Source organism: Marmota monax, unplaced genomic scaffold (genome assembly GCF_021218885.2).
Source record: "Marmota monax isolate L192 unplaced genomic scaffold, Marmota_monax_Labrador192_F-V1.1 WCK01_AAM20220418_F8-fsc00095, whole genome shotgun sequence".
NCBI lineage: Eukaryota > Metazoa > Chordata > Mammalia > Rodentia > Sciuridae > Marmota > Marmota monax.
Genome location: NW_026695244.1, coordinates 4,108,001 through 4,122,257, shown reverse-complemented (window position 1 = coordinate 4,122,257; position 14,257 = coordinate 4,108,001). Strand labels below are relative to the sequence as shown.

At 36.4% G+C, this 14,257-nt stretch overlaps 1 protein-coding gene across 2 annotated transcripts in view; it reads right to left on the bottom strand.

Moving 5' to 3' along the window:
- Pard3b (par-3 family cell polarity regulator beta) overlaps positions 1–14,257 on the bottom strand; it is a 1,008,812-nt gene that overhangs the window by 452,691 nt on the left and 541,864 nt on the right. For both annotated transcript variants that reach the window (XM_046463021.2, XM_058578162.1), the window contains exons 7-10: positions 13,066–13,191; positions 11,200–11,558; positions 7,981–8,120; positions 6,366–6,494 (exon numbers count right to left, since the gene is read on the bottom strand). In XM_046463021.2, the coding sequence (XP_046318977.1) occupies positions 6,366–6,494; positions 7,981–8,120; positions 11,200–11,558; positions 13,066–13,191 (754 nt within the window). The remainder of the gene's footprint in view (positions 1–6,365; positions 6,495–7,980; positions 8,121–11,199; positions 11,559–13,065; positions 13,192–14,257) is intronic.

Genomic DNA, 14,257 nt, shown 5'->3' with positions numbered 1-14,257 from the left:
TTGGGTGAACACTAATCTGATCCCCGTGTTTGGAATGACAAATGGAAGCTCAGGAAGGTACCATTATCCAAGGCCATTCAGTAAATAAGGATAGAGCCAAGATTCAACCCAAGTCTGACTGATTCCAGATCCCAAGCTGATAACCAGCACCCCCTAGTGAATAACAATAAGCTTTAGCAAGCATCCCAACATCTCTTTGCCCCATCAAATTTATTATAAATAGTACTCATGTTAGCTCCTTGCTTAGTAATCTATCCAAGGGGGCTGCTCACCATCTCCTTGATATATTTTATACTTTTCAATCTCTGAATAATTAAAGATCATTTTTATTTGTTTCCCACTTTTAGTTTTGCATTTTGAAATCCTAGTAAATCATTAAGGTCCTTCCCAAATGCTGTCATATTGATGAAAGCTTTCTTGGTCCCTGACATACATGATATTTCTGTAACATCTTATTTGTATAAGAATCTCATCACTCTTCTATATGGGCTAGAAGCTGCTTGAGGATAGGTACACATCTTATTTAACTCTGGAGTTTGTGTTAGAGATCCTTGAGTAAGATTCAGTACATGCCAGTTGAATGAAAATGCAGTAAGAAGCAAATGGGAGTTATTGTAGGGAGAAACTGAAATGGAAACTATCATAGTAAAAATTCTAAAGTCTATAGAACTGTGTTAGTAATTCACAAATTATAGTGATGCATATTGTGTGTGTGTGTATGTTTCCATAATTACTAAAATTGAAAACCATAACCCTTGCACTTTGGTTTAGGTAGAAAAATCAATCTGAAATTATCCTTCAATTTCTGCTACTTTGCCACAAATAGCTACTATAATATTCATTCTTCCTTAAGTATCTTGGTTAATTAAGCATGGAATCATTTGAATCAAATAGCCAAAGGGAATAAAATAATATATCAGTTCAATGAGGTTCATCTAAGATTTCAAGCCAAAATTCTTCCATGATTTATGATGTTAAATAATTTGACATTTAAAGGTGCAATTTTTTTTTACTTAATAATAAGGTAATGTAAATGTTGTAGAAGGTGGGACCATATCTTATTGCCACAGTGGTCACAGGGACAGAACATATGGTAGCGTTTGAATACACTAAACTCGGCAACGATTAAGGGCATCTCCATACACATGTGCCTCATTTTTCCTCAGCAAAAGCAATGTTCCTAAGTGAAGGCCAAATCAGCATGACAAACATACCTAACTTTTGGTTCTCCATCATACCAGGCAGGAGAAATGTTCTTACTTGAAATATAGTTAATCCCACTCACAGAGGCCAGCATTTAATAGCAGGCAAACTTGGCAGGTAGAAATTATAAATACATTTGAAATTTTCTCAGCTCGTTTTACCCACCAGGGGTTGCTGTGATTTTCAGGATAATTTAAAGATAAGGCAGCAGGTCAAGAAAATGAAACGTTAAAGAGGTTAACAAAGAAATGACAGAATATTTTCCTTCCCAGCATCAATGAAAGAAGACAGACACATGCATGCACATGAGGATGCATGGCAAATAACTCTCTTCTCTTTCTCTCTCTCTCAAAAAGAATTAAGGCATGAAATTAACAGAAAACCTTTAGTTGTTCAGGATAATTTCTAAATGGAAAGATGGCCTTAGATGACTCTGTATAAGATGAAAAGAATTTCAGGCATCAGGGATAGAAAAGGACTTGTAGGCCACATCTCTCACAGAACAGACTCAATACACAACTGATAAGTAACATCAAGTTCATTTCAAGTGGAGACCAAACACAGTGGTTTCACCTTCCGATTCTGTTACCAACACTAATCTCAGAGTACCTTCTGCAAAATCATTCCTTATATGAACACCTCTTCAATAAAGTCTCAACTTGTCAAGCGGGTGAGGACATCAAAGGATCTTCTAGCCTGGGATTCTAGAAAAACTACCTTTGAAGCACAGTTCTTTTGGTAAAGTAACATACTAAAAACAGCTAAATCATATTGATGTTCTTATATAAATTGCTCTCATTTGATTCTCCAGCCCAGTCTGATACAGATGAAAAGGTGGTTAGCTAAATGTGCTGCTAAACTTATACTGCTGACGGATTGCTCAGGAGGAAGGACAGGGACCTGCAAATATAAGTTCAGCACAGTTCTCCTAGGTGGCAGGTCAGGAGACTGACCAGGAAATGGACGCTAAAGCCTTTGGAATGACAGAGGGTCACATCCGAGAGACAATACTATTTTGAGACTTCCTGTATGACTGCTGACCACATGCTTCAATAGCTGTTAAGCATTGAGACTTTACAAGAAGCTAATGATAGCAAGGAAGTGAGGAAGATTTAGTTGCTGGAAAACAGTCAGGGTAATGCTGTTAAGATGGTATAGAGCTCATGAAATAGCAAGGTTAAAACAAAAAGGGAAAGGACAGTTTCTCTGAACAGGAAAACAATAAACACAGTGTGTTTTCCTCAAAGGAGATAGAATGAGACAAAAGCAGGAAATGCTGTCCTTCCTTCATCCTGCCACATTTTCAATGGAAAGTCAAGTATGTGCATCAATCATGATAAGAGAGAAGAGACCAAAGTGATACCATCTTCCCTTTTTCAAAAGGAAAACAAAGAGATGCATTACATAACATTTCGTTCCTCATTTTGTTCTTTCAGAGTCCAGTGCATGCCACACCTAGAAGTAATTCCCACTGAAATAGTCCTGTCCATGCAAACATGACCTCTCTTTAAACTTTCAGTATAGTTCTTGCTTCTTGGTATTCACATCAGGCATTTGGGCTGAAAAAAAAAAAAAGTACTATTCTTTATTTATCCAACACAAAGATTTTGGGTCCACATAAGTTAGGTACTTATAATTCTCAAAGGCACTGCCTCCTTTTTTTTTTTTTTCTGTGATTACAGAAAGTATTCCTCAAATTTCTACAGTGGACAGTCAAATATTTTTGAGTGTAGATACAGTCCAGAAAATTCTAAGAGAATGAATACTAATCACATGCTTTTCATTTTTATGAAACTAAAAACAAGGAGTACAAATAAGTTATTTGTATTCATAATATCATACTTGCACAATTAATTTAATGACTCCCTGGTGGGCTCAGCCTATGAAGTCATTTCTGGGATAGAAATCAAAATTTACGAAATTTTATTAAAGAAAAGTGAAATAATATACGCAGGCTGCCTCACTTACAAAAGGTAAAAGTGGTAGGTTATAAAAAAATTTGCTTGACATTCAGTATTTTGGATCCCAGAATAGATTTTTTAAAATTAAATAAAGAAAACAATTGTCCAAAAAATAGTAATTATTCCTAGGGAAGTCTGTATAAATCTATTCACTTCATAATATATCTAAAGGATAGTATTATGTTCACATTACAGTGACAGTGGTAACATTCTAGAAAAAATAATTATAGCTAGTGGTATTAAAAACTTATAATTAGCCACAGATGATAAGAGCTTTACATGTATTTTTTCTTTTAATCCTTACAACAAATTTATATTCCTTATATAGATTAGGAAGCTGAGCCTCAGAATGATTTTGTGTCCTGCTCTCAATCACACAGCTAAATGGTAGATATAGAAGTTGAGGTCTAGGAGTTGAAGTCCAGACAACTTTAAATGTTAGGCGACCTGGGCCTGTAGTCCCAGCTCAATGTGGGAGACTGGATGGATTTTTCAATTACACTACTCCTTTGCTTACTCACTGCAAAATTAATTGGACTTACTGATTTTTACAACTCCCTTTAGTGTAAAAATTCTATTATTCCATTGGCTAACTTCTAGATATACTTGTCTTTGATAGAAAATGCATTTAGAATAACAACCTAGAATAAGATCGATCAGCATCCCTCCCCCTTTACCTGGGGGAGTGAGAAGAAGAAATTAGCTATGGAGTCAGGAATTCTAGAGATCATACAAGAGAACTGTCAGAACCACCAGATGTGGACCTGGGGGCTCCTGAGGGTTTACATTAGAACTCTGTCGTTAGGTTCTCTTGCATGTGTAAGGGCTGGCTGAAATGTTTCTCTTTCTATGAAGGGCTTTGTTCCTTTCAGAAACATAGTTCAACAGAATGAACAGTCAAAACTTCTTTCCTTTCTCTCCTATCTCTGAAATAAAGACACAATCCCACTGAGGTTTGCTCTGAGTTTTTATCTTTAGCAAACAAAGGTCTGAATAAGAAGTGAAAGGACTTCCTACTCTATGTACAAGCTGCGCCCTTTCTTATCATTTCTTTTCACTTTCACCCTGGTAGAAAAGGCCCAAGGTCTTTGAATAAACAAAGTTGAAAGAAAAACCATCTGTAATTCAGAGGAAAAAAACCGAGGACTTAAGCTTCTGCAGCATTTCTTGGGAAGAGAAAGGAGCTTGAGCAAGATGAGATTCTGCCTTCCAAAATGGTTGGGTGCAGAGAAAACAAGAAGAGGAAAGGAGCTGGGTTCCCTGGTGCACACCTGTAATCCCAGCAGCTCAGGAGGCTGAGGCAGGGGGATTGTGAGTTCAAAGTCAGCCTCAGCAAAAGTGAGGTGCTAAGCAACTCGGTGAGTCCCTGTCTCTAAACAAAATACAAAATAGGGCTGGTCATGTGGTTCAGTGGTCAAGTGCCCCTGAGTTCAATCCCTAGTTCCCAAAAAAAGAAGAGAAAAGGAGGTGAACAGTTTGTCTTTATGACTTACACCACTCACTCTTCTTGCTTTCTGTTTGACTACAGTTCTTCCCAGCACATACAGTGGGGCAAGGGGGACGATGAACAAGAGCATGGGAAAGACAGGGAAGGAGCAACGGAATCCAAGTACAGATTGATATCTTAGAGGTTGTTTAGACTTATTTAACTTTCCTGATGGGAGAATGTTTATTATAGATCACTCTTGACAGATGGTAAGGCAGGCCATGTTTAAATATTCTAAGTAACACTTTTTGTTCTTATACAGTCTGATAGTTGGAAAGTTCTTACAACATTATCTCCTTCCAGCCATTTGCTTTGGGACAAGTTCAAAGAGAGTAGGAAAAGAGTCTTCATTATTTTTGCATGCCCCAAATCTCTAACTTTGCACCAACCAGATACACTGTTTGTTACATATTTGGTGAAAATTATCATGCCTTCTAAACTTTCTCTTCTTTAAGCTAAATAGCCTCATTAACTCTCCCAAGGAACCTTCACTGTTCTGATGATCTGACTCTGTTATCTATATGTGCCTTTGTCATCTCTTACACAGATTCAAAGAAAATCAAATTTTAAAAAACAGGGAGTAATTTAAAGTCCCTTTATCCCATCTGCTTTCCTTTGTTGTTAGCCACAAAACCCCTTTTGAATTTTCTATAGCCTTCTTTAAAAAAAATGATATTTCAATAAATAAACAATATGAATTCATTGTAATACATATACAAGAAAGTTAAAATTTCTCATAGCCTCAGCATTTGGGGTACATCTCTTCCCAATTATTTTGTTTCAGTTTTTAATGTAATTTGATCATTCTGCATGTATAATTATATAGAATTTTATTTTTTACTTAATATTATTCCATATTTTCTCATGCCATTAATAACTCTTCACTGAGCCCATTTTAAGTTTATCATATTTCATTGGAGAAATATCTAGTTATTTATCTAACCAATACCTTATGGCTATATAGCACCAAATATATCACTATTTTATATAGGACTTTGGGGAAAAAAAATCAATGTACATGAATTTTTTCCATATCTTTGATCATCAATTCAGGACAGATTACTAAAAGTGTAGTTTCTAGGTCAAAGGGTATACATTTTTATGAAGACTTAAAATTCTCTTCCTCAAGATGCCTTTTCCAGTCCTTGAGACCTGTAATGTTAATCTTAACATGCTATGGTTCTCCTTCTTAATTTTCATTTCCATTTTGAAGACTGGCTTCTGTTTCTGTTTCTTTTTAGACTGGATACTCCATGAAAGAGGGGCAAGGAACTATTTTTCTGTTTTATGTAGGTCTTAGCCTGCAGCATATACTCCATATATATTTTATTTAATTAGTCGAATTTTGTTGAATAGTTATCAATAAACGTGTTTGAATCTGTATATCCAAAGCATTGTTTACATGTACCCAATTCCTTGCAACAATGCCTAAAAAAATGTGATACTCCAAAGGAATAAATACTCAAATCCAACTTTGGTATAAATGTAATCCCAGCAGCTCAGGAGGCTAAGGCAGGGGGATTGTGAGTTCAAAGTCAGCCTCAGCAAAAGTGAGGCACTAAACAACTCAGTGACACCCTGTCTCTAAATAAAATACAAAATAGGGCTGGTAATATGGCTCAGTGGTCAAGAACTAGGTAGTAAGCTACTGTGAATTCGATGAGTGTGTTAAGATCTTCATTGAAAATTCAGTGAGACTGAGCTCTGAACATTACCAGTTCTCGGGGCAGAAAATTTCCTTCTTGGCGAGCGATGACCAGAGAGGCTGTCTCTCCCTGCTTGGTGCTCCTTAGCATAGCCACAAGCTCTTCCTGAGTTCGTCCAGTGACATCTCTGCCATTTACCTAATGAATAAAATCATATGAATAGTCACAATTACATTTTCTGACCATCATTATTATGATGCTGAACAAACTCAGTCAGTCATTAGTAACAGCAATTTTTTCTAAGCCATCACATTCTTCGGAGGGGAAAATCAAATTGACAGGTACCAGAGATTGATTTGTCAATTAGGTGGAAAGTAGATTTCAAATGCTTGCTTGGCACCATTTTTTACCCAATAGAACAAGAAGAAATGAACTATTACTACATGGCAAATTCCTCTGGCAATATGAGTATTTCTTTTTATATAATTCTAAAATGCTCTCATGTCCAGAAAATTATAGTCAGAAGATTGTCATAAGTTATTGGAAATTCTAATTTGGAGCTATGTTAGTCATTTGGTGCATCTTCCTCATGATCTAGAACTACATGAAAAGCTAGTCTTGATTTCATGCCCTAAAATAGTGAAAATAAACCAGCCAGTTTTACTAAAGATGATTTCTTAAGAGGTAAATACATCAGCAACATAAGATTAACAAGAATATGATGTTATTAAAACATGAATGAAAAAAAAGACTTTCAGATATTCCAAATAATTATCTATGTTAAAACCCATTTAGCTGTTTCTATTACTAGCTGTGTATACCAGGTTATGAAAATTTGGACAATGCATAGTTCAACCTGAGAAACACCCCACCCCTTAAAAGTTAAAAAAAAAAAAAACACTGTTGCAAAGGCTTGGGTGTGACTGAAATTCTTTTGACCTCACTGAATATATGATGAACTGTTGGAGTTAATGCAAATTCTCCAAGAACCCTAAGAAGTAAGAAAGAGAAGATATGGAAAAGTCTTCGTTATTATTTGACCCCATATCAATGATCTCACTGGGGACTTAACATTAAGTTAGGCTACTCATTAACTAGTTTCATAATTAGAGTCCTTATCTTGTCTATAAGTAATAAATTTTAATATATTTTATATTCAAAATGAAATGCTAGTGTACAGTTAGCCTTCCATATCCATGGATTTCATTAGAATCTATGGATTCAATGAATCTCCGATTAAAAAAAAATTTTAAAAATCTCTCTTATATGAGAATGGGAAGTTATATTCCATGTATGTATAATATGTCAAAATACATTCTACCATCATGTATAAAGAGAACAAATTAAAAAAAAAACTTTAAAAATTCCTTGTATATGCATTGAACATGTACAGATTTTTAAATGCCATTATTCCTTAAAAAATATGGTATAATTGTCATTTTCACAGCTTTTATATGGTATTAGGTATTATAAGTTATCTAGAAATGATTTAAAGTATACAGGAGGGAGGTGTCCAGATTATGAGCCATTTTACATAAAGGATCTGAGCATCTGCAGAATGTAGTAATCTTGCGGAGTGGTCTTGAAACCAATCTGCCAGGGATACTGTGAGAGACAGCTGTATATGTTCATGTATTTATTTATTTACTAATATTTTATCAAAGTTATTAATTTAAATCCTTACCTCCAAAATTCTGTCTCCTGACTGTAGCCGGCCATCTTTTATTGCTGCTCCCTTTGGCAAAATGTTTTTTACGAAAATGGGACCAGGACCATGTATGGAAGAATCTCTGGTAACCACAGTGAAACCAAGTCCTTCAGGGCCTAGCGTATAAGACCAGAAAAGTGAACAGTCACTTTCAGCATACATAATATTATATTTGATCTTACAGTAAAAATCTACCTAATTTAGACTAAGAATAAGTAAAATATTTACATTCCAGAAGGTTTAAAATATGCTTCAGTTCCTCTGGTTTCAAATAAAATTATGGTTTCTGACAGGCCATGATGGTATCAAAGTGAATATGGCGCCCTATATATCTGTGCTACACTTTTGTTTATTCAGGTTTTGGAAGAAATGCACATATTATCCATATGCCTGAGATGGGTTCCTCAGTAAACCATAACCTGACTGCATAATTTCCTGGGAAGGAAAGGGCGACTTGACCTGAATTTTGTCAGTTTCTCAGTCAGCTGGCTCATCTGTGGCTCACCCCTCTGTTTGTATCCTGAACCTGTACAAGCCAACGTCTCATGTCCTGCCAGCAAGAAACCTGATGCACCTCCTTATTCTCTCACATCTCTAATTTCTCCCTTCCAGTGTATTTTTCACTCTCTGAGGGATGATCAGCTGTCTCTGCCATAAAGAACTGTTACTTCAATTTCATTCTTCTCCAAGCTTCCATCACCAATGTTCCACCACTAGGGATAGGATAAATGTCCTCCACAGTCCTGCGTGTAAGAGGCTTGGTCCCTAGGTTATGCCACTGTTGGGAGGAGGTTAGACACAGTGGAAAGAAGTTAAATCATTAGTGGTTTGCTCTAGCAGTGGGTACTAGGACTCTGTCCCCTTCTCTTTCTCTCTCTTTGCTTCCTGGCCAACATGAAGTAAGAAGCTTGCTCCATGACATATTCCCATCATAATATACTGCTGTCACAGACTCAAAAGCACCTGAACCATCAACCATGGACTGAAACCTTCAGAACTATAAGCCTAAATAAACCTTTCCTCTTTTTAAGTTTGTTATCTCAGGTATTTTATTATAGTAATAAAAAGCTAACCAACACATCGACCAATGACAATACCCAATAATTCTTCCTATTATCAATTTAATTTAGCCTTGACACTTCCCACCAATTGTTTTCTGAAATTAATTCCCCTTGGTTTTAATGTTTTATTTTCTGATTATTATCCTACCTCTGTGATCATATAACATCAGTCACTAGTACATACACTTGTCTTCCCACATGAACACAAATGTTTCCCAAGGCTCTATTTTGGATGAATTTGTCCCATGGCTTTGGTCAGCTACTGGATCCTATATTATCTCCCTATAGGAAAGACTAAGATCCCCTTGGCCCTAATCTCTCCTTTTGATATCAGTTTTCTAGATATCACTATATGCATTTCTTTTTTTTTTTTTAAAGCATTTTTTTTTTTAAAGAGAGAGTGAGAGAGAGGTAGAGAGAGAGAATATTTCAACATTTATTTTTTAGTATTTGGCGGACACAACATCTTTGTTTGTATGTGGTGCTGAGAATCGAACCCGGGCCGCACGCATGCCAGGTGAGCGCGCTACCGCTTGAGCCACATCCCCAGCCCCACTATATGCATTTCAAACTTCACTATGTACTTCCTTCTCTAATTCAGATTCTGATCTTTTCCAATAGCCTCACCTACTTAAAATTCTAGTTTCTATCAATGACATCTCCGTTATGCAAGTTGCCCTGAGAACCTCAGCAATGATTATAATTTCTCTTCCTTCCTTCCTAGAGTCTTTCATCTATTAAGGAATGTGTATTATATTTCTGCATTTAGACACAGGCAACACATCCTGTACTGACCTTTATTGTCTGTTTTTTTTCATTAGTATATCTATTTGATTCTAGATTAATCTTCCCAAAGTATACCTGTGATGTCATATTCTTTATTTTTACATTCAAGTCTTTCTTATAGATTTTTTTTAATATTTATTTTTTTTCAGTTTTCGGTGGACACAACATCTTTTTTTTTTTTTTAATGTTTTATTTTTATGTGGTGCTAAGGATCGAACCCAGCGCCTCACGCATGCCAGGCGAGCGTGTTACCGCTTGAGCCACATCCCCAGCCCTCTTATAGATTTTTAAAGTGATTCTATGACTCATATTTATGTCCTCAAAGAACCTAACTTCACATATTACGCATAGCTGGATTACTTGTACATAGACTTCAACAGATGCATTTAAATAAAAAAGCTTAATTGCTGAGCAATTAAGGATCTATGCTTCTTATTCAATACATTTTATTTCCAGTAGAGGATTCTTATAAGTGAATAAAATTTTTATCAGAGACTCTTTTAAGAACAACTAAAGATACATATTTTGAAATACACTTGTAGGTATTCTAAAATTACCTTGTAACCGCTAAATTCTCTATTAATTCAGTAAAGAATCTATGAGATCTTGGTTCTTTTTGAATTGTCTTGAAAAGCATAGGATTTTAGAAGGTTGTAATGGGGAAAGGGAATATTAGACAAAGGTTACAAAATGAACAAGAAACATAATAGCCCATGAACACCTTATGTGTGCATATGTGTATATAGTATTTCATAAGTACACGTGTGTACATGATCTAGTCTCACTGATTTGTGCTTGTAATGGATAGAAAAATTTAAAAGAATGAAGAAAGATTATACATGTGCTCAAAATTAGGTATGTTTTAAAACAGTGTTTGTAATGCTGAATCAGTGAAATTAATAATCATATATTTGCTTTCTGAAGAGTCAACTTTTTGCTTATATAAAATTGTTCTAGGGAAACAGAGACTATATCTTTGTTGGACTTGTCCTAAAGGATTCTTTAAAACATTACTAATTGTGCTTGAAACTGGGACAACTGGATTTTAGTTCCTATTTAGTGTTAAGTTAGAATACAATATTGCTTGGCCTCAATCAAGTTTGCAACGATTCTTTCCACTCTCCAACGTGTTTTTATTGTTTCCTTGTTTCAAATAATCTATACTCTGTAGAAGAGAAGAAAGTATTACAATTTCAAGAAATTTAAGTTACCTAAGTATACACTTAAATCTATTCTTTGATACAATTAAATAAAGGGAGAATTAACTAAATTAGGCTTAATGCATTTCTCTTAACCAATTTTACATGTTACAATAATAGAATGCTATTAAGCATAATTTAATAATTACCTTTCTTTAGGTCAATCTTAATTTTCTTTGCATTTTTCTTGCTGCCAAACCCCATGAGAGGGGAGAGAGAGGGAGATGAAGATTTTCTTCCTAGTCTTGGTACTCGGGGACTCTTGTTTTGTTGCAGAGAAGGTGGTGCATTTGCTTCAGGACTATTTGTTCCAGTGAGATTTACTGTCTTTACTCCAGATTTCCCATGGACAGGAGGAGGTGCTTTTGTTCTCAAAACTCCATCATTGCTACTAAAAATGTTAAGAGGTCCAATGACTGATTTTTCATACTGCTCACGGTTTTGAGGTGGAAGCACGTGGAGGAGCACATCTGGGGATTTCATTGCCTGGCGGAAGACATCTTGTGCCCTTGAAAAAGTCAGTAAATGTGTCATGATACAGTGGCTAGCAGCTACCTTCCACAGTACTCCAGCACAGAGGCAACCAGGCTCCGCACAGGAGCTCAGGCACAAGACACTGTCCACATTACTACCAGTATGACTGTGCTACCTAAACATCAGAGTTTACCACTAACTACCTGCCCACTGGGCTACACGTGCAGGATGACCATGCATAATGTTCTCATTGACTCTTCTTTACAACCACCAAGGTATATATAATTAATTCTCATTTTGCAAACTCAAATTGAGGCTCAGAGAGACTAAGTAACTTATCCAATGACCCATATTTTTTTAAAGTGTTTCTAAATCTGAAAGTCTAACCAGCATTAATTACTGAAGAACATATAAAAAGGCAAACTTTAATTTTAAGTGAAAAAAATCATTTGGTATTTTTGATCAGATAATTAATAGGTTATTTTTTGCTTGATTGCGAATCAATTTCTCCTCCATAATAACTCCAGACTGAATTTTTTTGACCTTTGTTTTCCATTTCTATAAAACACGGATGATAATGTCTGTCTTGCATACCTATCAAGTCCTTGAAAATGCATTGTGGCATATCAAACAATACCATTATTAATAATTATTATAATATTATCTATCATTTTGTTGAACAAAATGGAGTGTTTTAAGGCTTCATTTCTTTCACCATTTAAGCAGTTGATGACTAATTTCCCCCAAGCACCCCCCCATCTCTCTCTCTTCCTCCCTCTCTCTCTCCCTCTCTCTCTCTCACACACACACACACACCCACACACCGACACACACACACACACACACACACAGTGTTGAGAACTAATGCCCAGAGAAAAGATGTATTATGAACAGTTGGGTCAGAAACAAGAGAGGTTGCTTACTATTACTATGGAGTATCAGTACTGATTTCCTCATGAAATCTCAGCACAATACCAACATATATTTAAAAACATATATGTAGTATCAGAGTGCTATATATTCTTATTGTAGTGGACAGGAAATTATTCCCATAAAATTTTCACATTTGGAGAGATGACTTCTTGAGAGAGAGTATTTTAATTTTTGTTAGTTGCTTATATTATTCACTGAATCCTCATAGACATTTCTCACAGATTCTTTGGTTTAAGGCAGACGGCTTACATCAAGCCAGTTAATTAATAAGCTGAACTAACAGTCTGTGAAAAGAGCTATTAAATATCAATCTAACTGACCCACATCCCAAGAAAAACAAACCCCTTCATCAATGCCCCAGCAAGACAACCAAGCAGGAAAACTTTCTCTATTCTGTGGCTTAATGTTCCTGGAGATGTCTGGGACACAGGAGGGCCACCTTTGAGTGTGCTAAGACATAAAACACATTCCAAAATGGATGTCCAGAGGTCATTTAAAGGGAAATGACCAGAAATTCTACCTCTGATTTTGATCATAATGAGTTCAGTAATGATTATAACCATTCTAGGGGGATGATAAAGCAAATAAAACAATGGAAAAATGCTTACTGAGCAAAAGTTTTGTCTACCAGATCCACATTGTTGATTTTTACAATACATTCATTTTCATGAAAGAGTCCCTCCCGTTTGCACCTGCTGTTTTCTTCAATGCCTCGGATGAAGAGTCCTAGGATCCTAAATGCAAAATTTAGGTTGAAATAGAATTACTGAATAACAATATGCTAATTATTTCGCCACTTGCAACTATTCAGAAATTAGTATTGATTTCTATTTATGAAATAAATTATGCTTTCTATTCAGGCAACTGTTATTTAAATCCTTCATCCAAAACCACATACACACATAAACTCAGTAAAAGAAAAGGCCCTTCAAGGCAAATATACATAAACATCAATTCAGAGAACATTAATCTAGGACCCCATTTCTCGTGCTTGTGGCAAACTTAGAAAGGCCAATATAGCTCAGTGGAGTTGAGGACAGCAAAGACTTGTGGTTTGGGGAAGCGCATCACAATTGACCATAAGGAGTAAGCCCAACTTAACGCTGAGATTGGCAGCATGATGCTATGTAATGCGCCGCAGTCTGGCTGGGCACAAATGCCACAGTCTGGCTGGGCACAAAATCACGAGCCACCACACAGCTTGTAGATTCAAACAGCAACTCTTTATTCCCGAACCCATACCAGCCGTCTACAATCACGTTCTGGGGAAATCCACGTTCTCTGCCCAAATCCACGTTCTCTGCCCAAATCCACCTCCACTGGGCTTCTATCTCCCAAAAAATACTGTCTAAATCCCGTGAGAACTCAAGGGGAACTCTGGCAGCAGGATACGCCCTATTCCCAGCAGGAATAATCTTAAACCTTAAACCTGGAACCTAAACTGGGAACGCCCTAAACAGGATTATCTTAAACCGGGAACACCCTAATCCGCCTTGGTCCTTGAGCAAGGTCACCTACATTCAATGTCACTGCAACATGGGGCAAGCTGGCAAGGAAATTGTCATACCTACTTGGCTAATGGCTCCCAGCATCTCCCCCCTTCTGATTAATTAAACAACAAGCAATGTGGCTTAAGGACCGTGCCTGGTAGGTTGTCCAATTCAACATATGGTTCTTACCCGTCATCGGAAAACTGACCTTTAGGCGTCAGCCTCCTGTCTTAGGTTGATACCACTGCAATTGAATCATACCCATCACTGACTACCGGTCCAGCATACAGCCATACTTGTGGATAGGTCT